The 20,776-nt window shown below is 40.1% G+C and overlaps 1 protein-coding gene across 1 annotated transcript in view; it reads right to left on the reverse strand.

Moving 5' to 3' along the window:
* PRKACB (protein kinase cAMP-activated catalytic subunit beta) overlaps positions 1-6,602 on the reverse strand; it is a 108,996-nt gene extending 102,394 nt beyond the window's left edge. The window contains exon 1 of the mRNA XM_036255534.1: positions 6,358-6,602. Within this exon, the coding sequence (XP_036111427.1) occupies positions 6,358-6,403 (46 nt within the window). The 5' untranslated portion in view covers positions 6,404-6,602. The remainder of the gene's footprint in view (positions 1-6,357) is intronic.
* Positions 6,603-20,776: the final 14,174 nt, after the last annotated feature.

Raw genomic sequence — 20,776 nt, forward strand, 5'->3', positions numbered from 1 at the left:
TAATTGCCACCTGTAAGTTAAAAATTCAGTTCCTCAGTTGCTCTGGTCACATTTTAAGTGCTCCACAGTTGCATGCAGCTAGTGTCCGCTACATTACACAACACAGATAGGAACATTCCATCACAGCAGGAAGTATGACTGATTAAGTGCTATCCCAAACCACGGCAAAATGCAAATTTCAAAATGCTTTAAAAATATCAATACAAGTTCAAATAGTAATTTTTTGGTTGGTTACTTAACAGGAAGGAAAGGCAGACATTTACAAATAAAAAATTAATACAAATAGTAATAAAGACTTTCAGTATATAAAATTAATTGTATATGGCTTAATTTGAAGTTATACCATATTGAATCTAAAAAGACTTTCAAAGTAATTTAATCCTTCATCCTCATTGTACATATGAGAAAACTTAATCTAGAGACTGATTTAAGAAAAAGTAACTCTTGTTTAAGATATTTAATACATCCAAATAAAGGCACTACTGAAGCAATCAAAATTTTCTATAATTGAAAATAAACTGAAACAAAGTAAACTCTAAGCTATGTCTCTCAGAATCAGCTTTTCCACTGGATACAGAAGCTGCTTAGCACAGCTGTTAGGATTTCAGGTTCTGGCCTTCAGCTGTCACTTAGTAGCCCTACAACCTTACACAAGTCATTTAGGCTCTCTGACACTGCATTTCCTCAACTATAAAATGAAAAAATGACCGAACTACTTCATAGGGTTGTAAAGATGAACTGAAATTATTCATACAAAGCACTTAGAGAACCTGGCACATAGTAAGCCTTCAAAAAATAGAGTTGTTATGAAACTTGCGTTTTGGTTGAACCTAGTCTATTGGTGACTTTCTTCTTCTTCTTTTTTTTTATATGTTTTTAGTGATTTTTAGAAAGAGAGGGAGGGGCAGAAACATTGATGGGCTGCCTCCTGCATGCCCCCCACTGGGGTTTGGGCCCACAACCTGGGCATGTGCTCTGACCGCGAATCAAACCAGTGACCTCTTTCTTGGTGCATGGGTCGGTACTCAACCACTGAGCCATACTGCCCAGGGTACTGGTGACTTTCTTTGATTAATTTCTATTCTCCTTAAGTGTTTAAGACAGAGATACTCTGGAAAACATTCAAAGACACACCAGGATACAGTGTGGCTCTACCACTTGCAGTCACAGGAGAATTTACACCTAAATCTCTACAAACACTTCACTGCGAGGCCTCAACACCATTCCACGAGAGTGTAATATAAAGTCCCACGGGCAACATGTAGGGTCTGATTTTTTTCTTTTAATGAAATAAACTAACAAAAACCCTCCCAGGTTCAAGTAAGTGGCATGTGTTTTTAATGTTGGTGACTGTGGCTAAACTAAAAAGTGAGAGACTGGATAGTTAAAACAATTCTGAATGACAAAAGTTTAAAACTTCTCAGAGAATTATATACTCACTTATATTTCTAAAATATTATGCTTTTGTGTATTAGCTGAAGTTTAAATAACTACATTCAAACTTTGAAAGGTATATATTTTCAAGAGTAATTTTTAAAGAAACACACAGAACAGTTAGATAATATATATGGTAAAATTGCTCTTTCATTAAGTTTTAAGATTTATCAATAACATTTCTTTGTTCACTACAGTAGAACAGCAGCAACATGCGCCTGATAACATTGCTCCAAATAAAAATTACAAATTGAGCTCAGCCGGTGTGGCTCAGTGGTTGAGCGTCGACCCATGCACCAAGAGGTCGCTGGTTCGATTCCTGGTCAGGGCACATGCCTGGGTTGCAGGCTCCATCTCCAGTAGAATGCAAGAGGCAGCTGATTGATGTTGATGCTTCTCTCTCATTGATGTTTCTATCTCTCTCCCTCTCCCTTCCTCTCTTTCTAAAAAAAAATCAATAAAAACATTAAAAAAAATTACAAACTGATCAACCCATTACATTTCAAATCATTGTCTCTATGAGACATCATTTAATATTTTCTTTTATCACTTCACAGGACTTATTACAACTGCCATAATGACCTTCAGTTTTCATGAACAAACTTACATAAAAAGCCGACAAATATACGTAAAAACTAGGCTGTCACTTACAGTTAAAGCTTAGAAAAAAAATTTACTCATTGGAACAATTTAAATATATTTAGATAAACATTTAAAGTTTACATTGTGTTTTCTGTAAATATTCAATTATCTCATAGTTATGAGATTCAAGTTGTTACTGTCCAGGGGAGAATTGGTTTGATAACTTAATAACAGAAATACAGTAGTTCCTCCTATCCATGGGGGATACATTCTCAAGACCCCCAGTAGATGCCCAAAACTGTAGATAGTACTAAACCTTATATATACTATTTTTTTCCTATACATACATACATACTTGTGATGAAGTTTAATTGACAAAGTAGACATAGTAAGTGACTAAAAATAGTAACTAGTAATGAAATAAAAAGTAACAATAATATACTGTAACAAAAGATATGTGAATGTGGTATCTCTTTCAAAATATCTTACTGTACTATATTCACACTTCTTGTGATATGAGATAATTCAATGCCTATGGGATGAGATGAAGTGAGGTGAATGACCCAGGCATTGTGATGCAGCTCTAGGCTACTATAAGGATTACTTAAACACAGCACTGTGATAAAATGACAGTCAATCTAATAACTAAGATAGCTACTAAGTGACTAAGGGGCAGGTAGTAAGTACACTGAACAAAAGGGATGGTTCATGTTCTGGGCAGAATGGAGTGGGAGGGTGCAGAATTCCATCATGCCACTAAGAATGGCACAAATTTAAAACTTATGAATTGTTTTTATATGGAATTTTTCATTTAATATTTTTGGAATATGACTGACCGCAGGTAACTGAAACTGCAAAAAGCAAAACCATGGAAAAGGTGGGACTACTGTATACAGATCACAGAAGAGTATACTATCATTATGAAAATATAAACACTGTACAGGCCAGTACTTGCTAATAAAAATTACTCATATGATTCAATTACAAAACATTTTTTGTAATACAATTAGCACGTGATTTAGCTTAAATTAATACAGCTTTAAATTAAAAGGGGAAATGAAAACGTATCAGGTACAAATAATTCTTTACACTTTCTGCATTCTTTATATTTTATATTATAGTACAGTTAGTTACTACATTTGTGCAATAAAAAATGATAATAAAAGTTCTACCTTTACATTGGCTTATTTATTTATTTATTTATTTTCCTCACCCGAGGACATTTTTCCATTTTTTTGTTCAGATAGAGTGGGAGGAAGAGAGAGAGAGAGAGAGAGAGAGAGAGAGAGAGAGAAACATCGATATGAAAGGGACACATTGAATGGCTGCCTCCCACACAACCCAACCAGGGCTGGGGACAAACTGCAACCGAAGTACGTACCCTTAGCAGGGGCCGAACCTGGGTCTCTCTGGACCACAGCCCGATGCTCTAACCACTGGACAAACCGGCCAGGGCTACATTGGCTTTTTTAAATCTCCATATCACCTTGGTCACAGAGAACATTTTACGAATTTGATCCTTAAGGCAAGGGAAGTAAAGGCAAAAATAAATGAATGGGCCTATATTAAACTAAAAAGCTTCTGCACAGCAAAAGAAACTGACAACAAAACAAAAAGGCAACCAACCGAATAGCCGATGATATTTGCTCCGACAATGGGTTAATATCCAAAATATTTAAAGAACTCATACAACTCAAAAACAAACAATGAAAAATGGACCTGAACAGACACCTCTCCCAAGAAGACATACAAATGGCCAAGAGATGAAAAGATGCTCAACTTCACTAGCTATTGGGGAAATGCAACTCAAAACTAAAATGAGATACCACCTCATATCTGTTAGAATGGCTATTATCAACAGGTAATAATAACAAGTGTTGGAGGGGTTGTGGAGAAAAAGGAACCCTCATTCACTGCCAGTGGGAAGGTAAATTGGTACAGCCACTATGGAAAACAAGTATGGAAGTTCCTCAAAAAATTAGGAATAGTTACCATATGATCCAGCAATCCCTCTTCTGAGTACCCGAAAATCTCAAAAACATTTATTCGCAAAATATATGCATCCCTATGTTCATTGCAGCATTATTTACATGTGGCCAAGAGATGGAGACAACCAAAGTGTCTTTCGATTGGTGATTTAATAAAGATGTGGTACATACATACTATGAACTATTACTCAACCATAAGAAAAAATGAAACACTGCCATTTGCCACAACATGGATGGACCTTGAGAATATCATGCTAAGTGAATAAGTCAGTGAGAAAAAGCTAAGAATCATATGACTTCACTCATATGTGGGATATAAAACTGAAACTTCTAGACACTGACAACAGTATGGGGGTTACCAGAGGGAAGGGGTTGGGGTGGCAGTAAAGGGTAAAGGGGGGCAAATATATGGTAAAGGAAGATGATTTAACTTTGGATGGTGGGCACACAATGCAATATACAGATCAGGTGTCAATGAAATCTACACTGGAAACCTATATGATCCTATTAACCAATATTATGCCAATAAAATAAATTTATTTTATTTTAATTTTAAAATAAAATAAAATCTCCATATCACATACTAAACTGTGTTCATTGATCATTTGTATGATAATACATACAACATTTCTGGAGCTTTTGAAAATTAACACCAAACCTTATTGGTGAAACATACACCATATAATCTAATCTCAATATTCATATTAAACAAAATGCATGATTAAATCTTTCCAAATCAATTTTGCTTTAGTGATATAGAAAACAAAAACAAAAAACTATTTCCTTCATGTTAAATTACAAAATTAGCCTAAAAACGTGTTACAAACACAGAAATACTAAAAGATACTGTTTCCACAAATGGGCATAAATCACCAGGTAGTCCCTCAAGTGCTGAGATGTAATTTACTTATGGTGATATAACAAATACCATTTATTATTTGGTCATTCTGAATTTTAAAATCTGAGATGAACCTGACAAAGGAAAATAAATGTTTTTTTACACAACAATCCTCATATATATTGAGGGAGACCAAAGTTTTGCCACCTGAAAATGTGCCCTTTCGGATATAAATGTTAAGGTGGTTATTAAGAAACAAAAGACTCAGAAAGAACATTTGACCCTCCACTTTTTGTATCTAAAGAAATTCCGATAGAAAAGCTTGCTTAATGGAAAGGAGCATCACCTTAGCATCATAATGTAAACGAAAAGTGTTAGACAGGGAGAAATGTAGCAAAGCCTGTTTGTTAGACTTCCCTCTGCCCCACTGTTTCTGGCAGCCAAGCAAGAATTTGTTTAGCACACGTTTGCTCTTTTCATCTACCTGTAAATTGCCTACTTTTCCTTTGAAATTCCAGACCCTTGATTCCTTCTTTGACCATAATGGCATAAAAACCTCAGTTGTCCAATGTGTCTTCAGGTTTCATATCTGATGGTACCTCCAAATGTACATCAGTATAAATTTTGGAGATTTTCTCCTGTTGATCTGTCTCATGTTAATTTATTAGCCTAGTTAGAAGAACTTAGAAGGTGGGAGGCAAATTATTTTTTGGCCCCCACTATATATCCGTATAGTCACACCGAAATTCAATTTTCAGAAATTCAATTTTCATGACGTTTTTACTGTTTGGTGTAAAGTGTGGCCCGCCTGCAATTTCAGCGCTCAGAAGAAATCCACTATATTCTGGAAGCTCTTCAACTAACTCCCAGTGACCTTTAAGTTTTACATCGTAGCAGATTCTTGAATGTCCTAAGAAAAGGCAAGCCTGCGTTGCTTTTTTCTCCTCTAGTGGATAAAGTTGCTGTTTAGTCTTATCATATTTTACATCCCTAATCTGAAGAAGAACGATTTCCAGAACAGTTTCCTACTCAGGACTAACGTCACCTGCGGAGAGCCAGACTAGCTGCCCCTCGCCGTGTGATAAGGTTGGGTTGCAATGGTGATGGAGGGAAAACAGCCGGTTCAGCCCACAGCACTACCTGTGGCTCCAGGCCGATGGGGAAGGGGGTGGGGAGGCGAGGGTTGGGATGGTACAAGGGACTTCTTTATCCGAACCTTATTTGGCGAAGTGTTTCAGAACGTGTGAATCTCCCTCGCTTTAGAGATAAGGAGAACCGCGGGGACCGCTCCTCTCCCTCCTCTCTCCATCCGGCCCCTCGTGTTCAGTCCTCACGCGGGACCTGAGGGGAGGGAGGAAGAGGAAGGCAGCTGGTCCCCAGGGCCCCCTCAAGCAGCTCCCGATCGCTGCAGCGAGGCCTGGACCCTGCCGCAGCCTCGGGGCACCGACCCAGAGGGGCGCTCGCTGCCCCGCGCCGGCCCGCCCGGAGAGGTCCCAGACCCGGCCCTGGACTCACCGCTCTCCACCTCGCTGCCTTTCTTGGCGGTCGCCGCGTTCCCCATGCCTGGGGCGATGGAAAGAGGGGGTCGGGGAAGGGAATGGGGGCTGGGGCCGTCCTCGCCGCTCCGCAGGCAGAGGCAACTCCCACTTCTGCACGGGTCGGCGCGGTGAGTGCTCCCGGAGCGGATGGTTGAGTACCGGCGGGAAGGCCGGGCCGGCTCTGAGCGCGCGGCTTCCGCCAACTCCTCAGCCCCGGCGGCCGCGAGCAGACACTCCCCCTTCCCCGCCCCGCCCTCCCCGCGCGCCCCCGGCAGCCGCGCGCCCCGGCCGGTCCCGGTCCCGGTCCCTCTCCGCGGGCGGGCGCGCGCGCCGGAAGTGACGTGCCGGCCTGGGACGTGGGGGGCCGACCGAGGGCTTCGATCGGACGGAGACAGAGCAGGGTAGCCAGGGCTGGCTGGTCGGCCGCCCGCCGAGCCGGATGTTGTCCGGGCTGGTGTCCGGATGTCCACCCCGAGAGCCTGGCGTGACCAGTTTCCTGGAGCGGGGCTTGGGAAGCCCTCGGGGCCTGGCGTTGCTGTGTGCCCGCTTCGCCGCGGCTCCGCTCTCCGGGCCGCCTCCTACCCGCCGCCCTGCCGGGGAGAACTGCGCCGCTGGGCGGGAGAGCGCGGGCGAGGGGCATCCCTGGTTCGTTTCCCGTGCAGTTTGCACTCGCCGTGGTTTCGCGGATCGCTGTCACAGGTTTTGTCAGATATCCCAGGCGGAGATAAAGGAAAATACTACTTTTTCTGCAGCATGCCTATTGATGTGCGGCGTTGTGTGCAGCAGCTTTCTGTGTAGATGTCAAAATAAATGCGTTCCCGATTGTAGCTGGGTTTGTATTCATATACATCTTAGAGCACTTACATTTGCGAATAGCTTTACTTAACGGGTAATTTATGTAGCACTAGAGTACTTTTTTGTTGCATGCTTCTTTGGTGGCGCAGAGACCACATAAATTATTTTGTGCCCCCGCGGCAGTAGGTGTTTAATGGATACCTGCTGACTTGACAGTAAGCCAAAGAAATGTCTCAGAATTTTTAATAAGTAATTTTCGTTGCTGACCAAAACGGAATGGTAACTGTGGAGGTTTGTCAGTAAGCTCTTCCCGCTATTTATTAATACCGATTTTGTTAAATCAATTTCACAAACATTTATATCATGTATACTGTATTTTAAGTACTATACAAACGGTAACTCACTTTATCCTCAAGAATCCAAAAGATATATTATTTTACTCTCATTATTATGAGCAAACCGAGGCACACAGAAGTTAAGCAACTTAGCTTAGGTTACACAGCGATTTGGTGGGAACAGGATTTGAACCTAGGTAGTTAGGCTCCAAATGATCTTTAATTCATTATGTTGATCAGAAACCTATTGATACTGTGGTAAAGTGTTTTCTCTCTATTTGGAATCCTCTTGACTTGAAAAGATACATACACAATGAGTTTACTACTTGGGAAAAATCATTAGTTTTCCATTAAACCCAAGTAGCATAAAAATAATAGAACAAAGGATTTAGACTGGATGTTGTAATGTTTTGTGTCAGCATATAACAATGTTGCGACACTGTCAAGTAATTTATATCATATTTAGTTTTGTGTTGTGGATGTGACATTTTGCCCTACATATATAGAAAGTTCAATAAATAGCATTAGGCCATATATATATGAAATTAAAGACAACTTTAAAATGTACTTTATTCTGGAGGGTACCTTTCTAGAATCCTGTAATTCTCATACTGCCATCATTGGGGTGGGTTTTAAAATGTATGCCTTTATAGAAACCAGCCTTAATAATAAAAGAGTGGTTAATGCATAATTTGTCCCTTTACTTAACATAATTTTGAATTCTAGATCTCTAATAAGAAGGCACCCATCTACTTAGTAAATCATTAATTTGCAAAGGAGACAATTGACAGTGATTATAGACTTGGACACATAGTAACCACATCCCTGAGAATTAATAAGCAAAAACTTCAGCTTTACAAAATCTCTTTCAATTTAATGTTATCATTGGTTTAAAAAGCAAATTAATTGTTAAAGAAAAAAATGATCAACAATTAGAAATATCTTATTTTTTTCCTTATACTGTTATTTGTCTTAGCTTATACTAGCCAAGGAAAATAATATTTTAACAATATAGTTTTATTAACTCCTCTTTATTGTTGAATGTATTACAGATGGTCCCCCCTTATTTTCCCCATTGATGCCCTCCACCCCAATCCTGCCCCCCTCATGCCTTCCCTCCACTATTGGAGGTGTCCATTGGTTATGCATATATGCATAGAAGTTCTTTGGTTTATCTCATACCCCCCTCCCTCTCCCCTTCCCTTTGTGGTTCATCAGCCTAGCAACCAATTTGTACTTCTTAATTCCTTCATCTTTTTCACCCATCCCTCCAGCCCCCACCCATGTGACAAGCAACAAAAATTTCTCTGTATTTGAGTCTGTTTCTGTTTTGCTAGCTCATTTTGTAGATTCAATTGTTGATAGATATATATTAATTGCCATTATATTGTTCATATTTTTGTTCTTCTCCTTCAAAAAGACCCTTCAACATTTCATATAATACTGTTTTGGTGGTGATGAACTCCTTTAGCTTTTTCTTGTCTGGGAAACTCTTGATATGTACATCGATTCTAAATGACAGCTTTGCAAGATAGAGTAAATCTTGTTTGAAGGTCGTTGCTTTTCATCACTTTGAATATCTCTTGCCACTCCTTTCTGTCCTGCAACGTTTCTTATGGGAGCTCCTTTGTAGGTAAGGAAGTGTTTTTCTCTTGCTGCTTTTAAGATTCTCTCTTTGTCTTGAACCTTTTGCATTTTGATGATGATGTGTCTTGGCGTAGACCTCTTTGGGTTTATCTTGTTTGGGATTCTCTGTGCTTCCTGGACTTGTATGTCTGTTTCCTTCACCAAGTTAGGGGAGTTTTCTGTCATTATTTTTTCAGATAGGTTTTCAATTTCTTGTTCTCTCTCTTCTCCTTCTAGCACCCCCAAGTTGCGAATGTTGGCATGCTTGAAGTTGTCCCAGAGGCTGCTTACACTAGCCTCATTTTTTTGGATTCTTTTTTCTTTTTGCTGTTCTGATTGGGTGTTTTTTGCTTCCTTATATTCGAAATCAATGGTTCGCTTCTTGGCTTTACCTACTCTACTATTGATTCTCTGTAATAAATTATTCTTTATTTCAGTTAGTGCCTTTTTCATTTCTGACTGGTCCTTTTTTATGTTGTTGATGTTCTCACTAAGTTCCTCGGAGGTCTCCTTAAGTTCCTTGAAGGTCTCACTAAGTTCCTTAATGTCTCACCAAGTTTCTTGAGCAACCTGGTAACCTGTGTTTTGAACTCTGCATCTGATTGATTGTTTATCTCCATTTTGTTTAATTCTTTTCCTGGAGTTTTGTTCTTTTTCTTTTGGGACATTTTTCTTTGTCTCCTCATTTTGGCTGCTTCCCTGTGTTTGTTTCTATGTATTCGGTAGAGTTGCTGTTTCCTGGCCTTTGTAGGGTGGCCTGTTGTTGTAGATGTCATGTAGGATCCAGTGGCACAGCCTCCCTGATCACCCCATTTGGGCCCTGGAGGTGCACCCCTCGTGTGGACTGTACACCCTTCTGTTGTAATTAAGTCTTGATTGCTGTTGGCTCATCAATGAAAGGGATTTATTCAGACTAATCAGCTGCAAGGACTGGCTGTGCCCACTGACCACTGGCCTCTGACTGCCTTGGAGGATCAGCTGTGTAGGGGCCCACCACACAGAGCAAGACTTACTTCGTCAGGACTCTGGTACCCACTAAGTTCACTTCTTGAGTGTGTCACTTGTGGAGGTGATTGGGTGGTGGTGTTTTGATGTGGTTTGAAGCTGTCCACTGAGTGTGCTGGCCCTGGGGCCACTGCCTGTGTTCTATCTGGGGCCACCCAGCATAAGCTACAAAGTGATCTCCACATGGCTGCTTCTTATGCTGAGCTTGGAGGTGCGCAGGAAAAGCCAAGTTGTGAACCAAGGCTGGTTACTTCTAGTTCCAGGCCTGGGACCACTTAATGACAGGTATGGGGCTCTCTGAGATCAGGTGCTGCTTGTTAGAGAGATTTTAGGAAACTCTGAAGCAGGATCCAAGACAGGCCAATCCTATGGTAAAGCCTTTGGAAACAGCTTGGGTGGGCTGAAAGCTGGGTGGGGCGGGGCCTCAGGGAATCACCAGGGCGGGGCAACCAGTATGAGCCAGGTTGCTGGAGTCTCAGATATGGCAGCTATCTGCTGCCGCAGGGAAGGGCTCACCAAAGGAACATCAGCCTCTGTCCAGGAGAAAGCCGCCTCTCCAACCCTCGTGCCAAGGCCACACAGCTCAATTCTTCACTGTATGTCTCTGGCACCCCTCAGGCTACCTTCTCTCTGAGCTTAGAGGAAGCAAGTCCGAGTAAGTCCAAACGTGAGCCCTTTAAGGGGAGCTGCCTGGAGCTCCAGAAGCCTCAGTTCCTGCTGGTTTTTCTGGCCACAAGTTATGGGGACTTCTCTTCCTGCCACTGGAACCCTGAGCTAGGGCTCTGGTGTGGGACAGGGACCCCTCACTCCTCAGGGAGGACCTTCCCAGCCAAGGTGTCCCTCCTGATTTTTATCCACCACATGTGGGCGTGGGACCAGCCTGTCCTTGCCTCTGCCGTCCTACCCGTCTCAACATGGCTCTTCTTTAATTCCGTAGTTGTAGGGCTTCCATTCAGCTCCATTTCAGGCAGTTCAGAATGACGGTTGTGTTATAGTTTAGTTGTAACTTTGATGTGGTTGTGTGAGGATGCGATACCACATTTTCCTACCCGCCATCTTGACCGGAAGTCTAACAGTAGAGTTTTTTTTTTTTTTTTATCTTCACTTGAGGACATTTTTTTTTTTATCTTCAGATAGAGCAGGAGGAAGAGAAAGAGAAACATCAATGTGAGAGACACACATCAACTGGCTGCCACCCACAGGACCCCAACCGGGGCCGGGGACAAACTGCAACTGAGGCACGTGCCCTCAGTGGGAACCGAACCCAGAGAATCTCTGGTCCACGTGCCGACGCTCTAACCGCTGAGCCAAACTGGCCAGGGCTAATAATATAGTTTTTAATTAGTTAACATTCACAATAATTTAGTTGTAATTATATACAAGTTGCTTTTTTATTATTAGAAAGAGTTTTCTGTGAGAATTCATTGTTTATTTAGCATCCAAAAGACTATGTTTCAAGAATTTATTTATTTTACATTCTAGGAGGGGCAGACATTTCATTGACTGTCTAGTTATTCTTGAATGACCGGAGACTGGAGCTAGCATGAGGCAATGCCATATCCTCTGCCATGAATGACTTTGCTATAATCTGACAAGTACAAAGGTAGAACTATATCTTGTTTCCCTACGAAAGCAGTTACAGAAAGAAGAGAGTCATACAAAGAAAAGACTTCTAGTCTCCTTCCATATAATATTTTATCTAAGAACATTCAGCTCTATGTGGCAGGGAAAATTATACCAGTGGTAGTTGCTTTGGAAATCATATTCTTATATTTTCTAGTACTTTATAAAAGCATTTTCACATGCCATTTTTAAAAATGTGATCTCACAGTAAGCCTACATAAGCAAAACAGATACTAGCCCCATTTTACAAATGAGTAAAACAAAAGTTTAAAGACATCAAGTAACAAGGCCAAGATTACTAAAATGGTAAGTGGCAGAGCACTATATTATATGCCTTCACTGTGTGAGACAAATGTAATCTCAATCCTCATGAAGGTAGGTTTTAAATCCCCATTTTACAGATGAGAAAACTAAAGTTTAGGAACAAAGATCCTTGGTCCTCTTCATCCTAGAATCACCTCTTCACTCAGGAGCAAGAAAATGGGGAAAAAGTTAGTAAATTGTTATTTTTTTATTAGAATTTTATTTTTTAAATTTTTGTTAACCCTCATCCGAAGATATTTTTCCATTGATTTTTCAGATAGAGTGAAAGGGAGAGAAGGAGAGAGATAAAAACAGTGTGAGAGAGACACATCGATGGGTTGTCTCCCTCACAATTCCAACTGGGGCCAGGGGTAAAACCTGCAACCCAGGTACATGCCCTTGACTAGAAATCAAATCTCTGACCCTTTAACTGCTGAGCCAAACTGGCCAGCGCTCCAAGTCCTTTTAAAGTAAAGCTCAGCCCGGCTGGTGTGGCTCACTGGTTGAGCATCAACCTGTGCACCAAGAGGTCACCAATTCGATTCCCAGTCAGGGCACATGCCCAGGTTGTAGGCTCAATCCCGGGGGAGGGGGGGGGGATACAGGAAGCAGTCAATTGATATTCTCTCTCATCGATGTTTTTATCTCTCCCTCTAAAATCAATAAAGATAAAATATTTTTTAAAAAATAAAGGATTCTACACAAGTTATTTTAAAAAAATAAAGTAAAGCTCAGTTGGTTGGGTATTGTCCTGTGCACCTAAAGGTTACCGGTTCATTTCTGGTCAGGACACACCCCCAGGTTGCCAGTTCAGTTTCTGGTTAGGGCACATAAGCAGATTGCAGGCTGATCCCTGGTTGATGTTTAGCTCTCACATCCATGTTTCTCTCCCTCTCCCTCCCTCTAAAAATTAATAAAATTATATTTTCAAAAATAAAATGCCCTCAAAAGCCCTCTGTATGTCAGAAATACTTGTTTTTCCTTTACAATCACCAGGGCAGAGAAACGAATTGATTTTTTGTTTTTATTTTTTATTTTATTTATTTTTTTATCCTCACCCGAGGATATTTTTCCATTTTTTGTACAGATAGAGTGGGAGGGAGAGAGAGGAAGGGAGAGAGAGTGAGAAACATCGACGTGAAGGGACACATCGAGTGGCTGCCACCCGCACGACCAACCAGGGCCGGGGACAAACTACAACCGAGGTACGTGCCCTTAGCAGGAACCGAACCGGACCGCAGGCCGACACTCTAACCGCTGAGCCAAACTGGCCAGGGCGGAATTGATTTTTTAAAATGTGACCATGTTATTTTGTTTTTATGTTGTATTTTACATCAAATAAGTGCAAGTGAGAATTTATTTAACCATGATAAGATTATGGTTATTTTTAATAACTAGTAATTCACATTGTCCACAAATATTTTATTTTTGTCCAGTATTATATGTCCTAGACCAAATGATACCACATTGAATAATAGGCAAAGGGCAGAATAATGGAAAAGGAAAGAGGATGCATGTGAGACATTTGAATATAAGATCAATAGGCTTTAGTAATTATTAGGGTTCTAAAGCATAATACAAGCACATGAAGCCCAATTCAAACTAACTTAAGGAAAAAGTAGGCAGAATTTATTGGATCAAAGAACTGGAAAGTCTAGATTGGACATGACATCAGGCTTAGATCCAAGAGTTCAAGGCAGTGTATCTCCATCTATCCACCCTAATTCTGTTTACACATTGACTGTATTCTGCCATTTAGGCTCTTTCCACATGAAACATTTATATCCTCCCAACTTAGCAACATAAAGGACGGTTGGTGTCTTCTCTTTCCCAAGATCCATATACTATAAATACATTATACATATTGGTTCTGTATGGGTTACATGACCATTCTTATGGAAGCAGGGAACCATGCTTGACACGGAATAAGGCACTTTTCTGGAATAAATTGTCATATAGGGTAGACAAAAAGAGTAGATGCTTAATACAGTGAAAATAAGAAAGACGTAAAGCTCTCAATCAGTTTTCCATCTTGCGTGACTGGATAACAAAGGTTAGAAATGAAGGAGAGAAAACTGGTTTTGAAATTAATGAGAGATGTGTGACTTGGGTCTTAACAGAGTTTGAGTTGGTAGTGTGACATCTACGTGGGGATGAAGAATAGCTGGCTAATGCAGAGTTAGATCAATACAGGAGTTGTGAATACAGCGTAAAGATGAGAGCCAAACCCACAGCTTTGAGTGGTATCTCACAAAGACAATTTAAAGAAAAAAGGCAGCTAACAACAGGTGGGCCAAAACTGGGTAGAGGGGACATGGGGGGAAATAAGGGAGAACTTCCATAGTACTCTAAACAATAAAGATAAAAACAACAACAACAATGGACAGTTTCGGAACAAAAGAAAGGAGTCCTAAAAGGAGCCTGGAGTCCTCAGACAAGTTGAAAGAGAACCAGAAAATACAGTCACAGAGGTCAAGAAAGAGGGGTATCAATTTGATTAACTGCACGCTAGGAATTGACTCTATATTATGTAAGCAAAACAAATTTACTGGCAAAATATACAGATGCTTGGAGGAAGGAAAAGAAAGCCAAAGAACTAGGCTTGGCACACTCAGGAACCAGGCAGCTCCAAAGAGTCAAACAGTGATTGCTGCTTGACATTTCCCTTGAAAGAGACAGTGGAACATCAAGAAAATGCATGCTGTGTTCAGTCTTGTTCCTTTTCTCACAGTTCAGTTTCTAGGGAAAGAATTCAATTGGCCTACCTGGGGTTAAGTTCCTGCTTCTTACCCAGAACAAGGCAAATGATTAGCAGTCTCGTGAGACTCATCAATGAAGCAGAAATTTCCCAGTTAAAAAAAAAAAAAAGATGGAATAGAAGTTGAACACTCAATAAAACAATGTTTTACTACAGAGCATTTATTTAGCAGAGTTTATAAAGACACCTATTTCTCCTCAGTGGAGCTATAACAGACTACTCTTTCTCCCCTCAAACTGTGGTTGACTTTATCATAAAATCATAGAGTGTGTGTGTGTGTGTGTGTGTGTGTGAAATATGCCAGAAATAGCCCTGGCTGAGCAGCTCAGTTGGTTGGAGCAGTGTCTTGTGCACCAAAACGCTGCGGGTTTGGTTCTGTTCAAGGTACCTACCTGGGTTGCAGGTGTGTATGGGAGGCAACCAATTGATGTTTCTCTCTCTTTCTTCTCCCTTCCTCTCTCCCTAAAATCAATAAAATCATATCCTCAGGTGAGTATTAAAGTATATACATAGGTCAGAAATATTCTGTTACCTGATGTGATAAAATAATGAGTTTAGCAAGGTTGCATGATACCAGCTCATTATTTTAAAACTAATTGTATTTTTATATTTCAGTAATAAACGATTGAAAATTGAAATTTTAAAAATACAGCATAAAATATCTTAAATACTGCCCCAGCTGGGTGGCTCAGTTGGTTGGAGTGTCATCTCATACACCAAAAAGTTTGTAGGTTTGATTCCTGGTCAGGGCACATACCTAGGTCGGGGTTTGATACCTAGTCAGCCGGGGTGCGTAAGGGAGGCAACAGATCAATATTTCCCTCTCACATTGATGTCTCTCTCTCTCTCAAATCAATAAACATATCCTCCAGTAAGAATATATATATATTCGAAATACTTAGGAATACATCTGACAAAAGATATGCACGACCTATAAAACATGGCTGCAAGAAGTTAAAGAAGAACTAAATAAATGGAGAGATATATTGTGTTCATGGATCAGAATACTCAGTTTTGTTGTCAATTCTTCCAAAATTATCTATAGATTCAGTGCAATTCCAAGAAAATTATAGCAGTTTTTTATAAAATTGACAAGCTTATTCTAAAATCCATATGGAAATGCAAAGGACTTGGAATAGCTAAAACAACTGAAAAAGAAGAACCAAGTTGGGAGACTTTATCTGACTTAAAGATTTATTATAAAACTACAGTTTTGGGGGTTCTTCAGAGAAACAGAACTGCAAGCTTGAGAAACCAGGAAAGCTGGTGGTATAATTTAATCTGAGTCTGAAGGCCTGAGAATCTAGGGAGTCTATGTGGCTTAAGTCCCAGAGCTCCAAGGTTGAGAACCTGAACTCTGTCATCTGAGGGCAAGAGAAAATGGATGTCCCAACTCAAGAAAAGAGAATTCACCCTTCTTCCACTTTTTTGTTCTCTTTGGGCCCTTCACAGATAGGGTGATGCCCACACACATTGGTGAGGGTGAGTGGATATTCTTTACTGTTTCAAATGCTAATCTCTCTGGAAACCCCCTAACAGACACACCCAGAAATAATGTTTTACCAGCTATCTGGGCATTTCTTAGCCCAGTAAAGTTGAAACATAAAATAAACTATCATAGCCCTGGTCAGTTTGGCTCAGCTGTTAGAGCGTTGGCCCATGAACCAATGAGTCGTGGGTTCAATTCCAGCCAAGGGCACGTACGTTGGTTGCAGTTGGTCCCTGGCCGTGGTTGGGGTCAGGCAAGAGGCAACCAATCAATGTGTCCCTCTCCTGTTGATGTTTCTCTCTCTCTTTCCTTCCCACTCTACCTGAAGATAAAATGAAAAAATATCCTCAGGTGAGGATTAAAAAAATAATTAACAGAAGAGAGAATCCAGAAAGAGAACTATACATACATTTTCAATTGTTTCTTGACAAAGACACAAAAAAGTTAAGTTATATATTCAGTGGGGAAATGTGATTGTTGAACAAAATAGGTATCCATATTCAAAAATAACTGATCTATATTTCACACTATATAGAAAAATTAAATGAAAATGTGATATACACATAAATGTAAAACCTACAACTATAAGATATTTTTCTAGTTATAGTTTGTTATTTCTAGTATTATTGCATTTTTGAAACAGTACATTCTGTGTATTTCACTCTTTGAATTTATTTAGAGAGAGTTCATGGCCAATTATGGTCAAATTTTGTTTTTTGCTACAAGTCCGCATGAAGAGAACTCTTCCACTAATAAGTAGGAAATCAATTCCATGACAATGTCTTCTACTGTCAGCCTGAGCTATTGAGCTCCATCATTCAGGGGGATTCCCCATTGCCTAGTGCAAGTATCCTCTGGGCTCTCTCAGGAAATAAAGTCGGGTGGGGTTCTCCAGTCTCACGTTAAGTATCTACCAAAATGCATGCACCTGGAGCCAGCTGAGCTTTTCTATAGTACTATTCCAATGCATTTCTAGTATTCCTATCTCATTTATATAAGCATTTTCATGCCCAGGCTTCAAAATGGCATCTCAAACCATAATAGAACTGGCTCCAGAGGTCATTGTCAGAATGTTTAATCACAAGGCATGGGAGAATGTTGCCCATGTCAATAAAATGTTCTCTATCCAGTCTTATATATCCCCACATCCACTACCATCATAGGTGTTCCCCTGGTTCTGGCACGTACTTTTTAGCCAGACTTTGACATTCCTTTTGTGTATACAGTGCAGCCAATTCTTGTTATTTGAGGTAGTTATGTTCTATAGAGTCACTGAACCATTATTCCTAGGTTAAATAAAAGGTTAGATTTCTGGTAGCCTTGGTTCACAACATTTTCTTTAACTGATTAATACATAACCTTGTTTTATATATGTTGCTATTTAAAGACACCTCATTTAATATATATGGTTGATTCATAAACGTGTATAACTCATTACTGAGTGAGACTAATCTAACACACATATTTTCTTCATAAGAACATCACAGTTTTCTTGCACTTAGAAACATTAGATAGCATTTGTTTGGGGACCATTTTGAACAGCAAAATCACCACCAAAAGAGAGAAAAAAAGCACAGAATGTGAAAAAAAAGATGGCATTAAATAGACTGGAAAAAGGGCACTTGTTTAAAGTATGAGAGCTGAAACGAGAAGGCAGGGTATGGCCGTGTTAAACCTCATCTGGTATCTGCAACAAGCAGCTCAAATTTTTGCAGCAATGCATATGCCCATAAATGACCATAAAAGGGCTATGAGTATTGATTGGGGGGTTACAAATAAGTTTTATCAACTAGTCAAATTTGCAAATCTGGAGTCCATGAATAACAGGACCAACTGTACTTCCTTAAGCAGGGACTACATCTCCCTGTTCAATGCAATGAGGAGTGGAGAAGGTAGACCTTGAAGATGATTATCTTTGAGGCACATATCTCAAGTGAGGTTCTTAAGAGATTTTAGCTAGGGGGAGACTGCTCTCTTCTAACAAGAGGCAGGGGTCTGTTCAGCTGTTCAGAGTAATCTGGTTGTATTAGTCTCATACTTGCCTATGGGTCTTAGGATTTCATCCTTTTCCTGCTAAGGCCATCTTTGACATTGAAGACCTGAAAAGGCTGGGCATTCCATCTTTATCATAGCACTGACACTCTTATAAAAAGACCTTGAGTCTGAGTTTCATATAGCCTGCAGGAGATAAGGATTACTTTAATAATACTATTGGGTCGCAGAAATGTGGATTAATAGTTGGATAACCTGAGCTTGTCTTTTTCTTATTCAAGGCTTCTAAAAGTTAACAAGAGCTGGTATCAACACAATCCTTATCATTACCATGTTGTCACACCTTTTGAATACGATAGCTATCCTATAACCCAATGTTTATCTTTCATGTTCACCCATCTGAATCCAAATTCACCACAGATAAGAGAGAATAGCCATCAAAATTCTAAAATAAAAAGCAATAAAATAACTTTCTTTATCAGATGTTAAAATATATTGTAAACCAAGGTGGAATGATGTCCCTCTTTTTTGTCACCCCCTCATAGCAACAAATATTTTGGCATCCATTTATTAATAAATATGCCTTTGTGGAAACTGTGGGATACAGCACCATTCACCAAGTGACCCAGAAAAATTCTTGCCCACCTTGCATCAGGTAGTAGGCAGACAGACCTCAGTTCTGGTTGTGGACACTGAAGTAACCCATGAACCAGCTCTAGCTACACTTGATCTCAGTCCAGGAGTCCCTGTACAACACTTACTTAGTTATTCACTTATGGACAAGAGACCCTTTGCTGAAGTCCAGGTTTCCAGAGAGGTCCTGGCACTCCATACATATATGAATTTGAGCACATTGGGATGGATAAAAGGAACAGTTTGACTTTACCCAAGTCAGTTCTCCCCTAAGCAGCACAGGTTAAGGCCAAGAGAGATAATCATTGGCCCATTATTTACCCTGTAGGGGAAAGGGACAGACTGTTAATGAGTACTCAGCTTCCCCAGATATATGGATGGTGACAAAAAGGCTCATTTTTTTTCTTGCTTCATCCACAGTACTAAGAGGAAATCTCCATCAGTGTGGAATGGGAAGACACAGGGAAAGTGGCACATAAGCCTTTTGGAGGGCATTAAACAGACAGGAATCCTACCAGTTGCTTAGTGGACTCCATCAAGAAGCCTGCCAGGAAAGCCCCACCTGTGGATCACCCCAATTCCCCCTTGGGCAACTCTTGCACCTCATGTGTCTCACCTGCACATACACCCACTCTGTGGCCTGCACCTGGCATACCTGAATGAAGATTCACTCAAGCAACAAGGAACTTTAGTAGCTAGCTAATAATCATGCATAGGAAGCATGCCCAAGTCTGTAGGACAGCGAGAGACCATAAACGTGTGCTATAGCACCACCTTTGGGAAAACAAAAGAGAGGCTGTCAGCACTCAGCCTGGTGCATTGTAGGGTAGAGATCAGGCATACAAGCTTAAAAATTTGGCCACAAGAGGGAGCAAGCATCCATAGAAGGCCTGAGAAAGCCTCAGAATCTAGCAGGTCTGATGGAAGGTGTTTTTTTCCCTGAAGGCTGTAAATAAAAACTGGAGGAGGTGACTCTACTTCAAATGCAAACACAGCCACACAATACTCCAGTGAATGTGAAAAATTAAGAAAACATGACACCATCAAAGGATTACTATAGTGTTCTAGTAACCAAAGATATGGAGATCTACAATTTACCCAATAAAGAATTCAAAATAGCTCTTTAAAGGAAACTCCGTTAGCTACAAGAAAACACAATGCAATTTAACAAAATCAAGAAAACAATACATGGACAAAAGAAGAAGTTTAACAAAGAGATAGAAATCATACAAAATAACCAAACAGAAATTCTGAAACTGAAGGTCAATGAATGAAACGACAAAATGCAATAGAGAGCACCAACAGCAGACTTGATCAAGCAGAGGAAAGAATTTGTGAGATTTAAGACAGTAACTTAGAGTTGTCTATTCAGGAGAACAAAGGAAAAAAAAATGAAAAAGAGTAAAGAAAGCCTACATGCTCTATGGATTACCATTAAAAGAACCAATTTGTGAATTATTGGAGTTCCAGAAGGAACAGAGAAAAAGGGAGCAGAAAGATCATTTAAAGAAAGAACAGCTGAGAAATTCCCAAATCTGGGGAAAGATTTGGATAGCCAAGTTCATAAAGCTTGTAGGTCACTAAGAAAATCAACTTAAAGAAGTCCACTCCAAGTCACATTATAATAGAACGGTCAAAAACAAAGATAAAAAGAGAATCTTAAAAGCATCAAGAGGAAAACAAAGCTACTTACTTACAAGGTAACCCCATAAGATCACCCATGGATTTCTCAGCAGAAACCCTACATACCAGAAGAGAGTGGGATGATATATTAAAAGTGCTGAAGAAAGAAATTGCCAACCAAGAATACTTTATGAGGCAAAACAGTTCTTCAGAA

The sequence above is a fragment of the Molossus molossus genome, unplaced genomic scaffold (genome assembly GCF_014108415.1).
Source record: "Molossus molossus isolate mMolMol1 unplaced genomic scaffold, mMolMol1.p scaffold_m16_p_12, whole genome shotgun sequence".
NCBI lineage: Eukaryota > Metazoa > Chordata > Mammalia > Chiroptera > Molossidae > Molossus > Molossus molossus.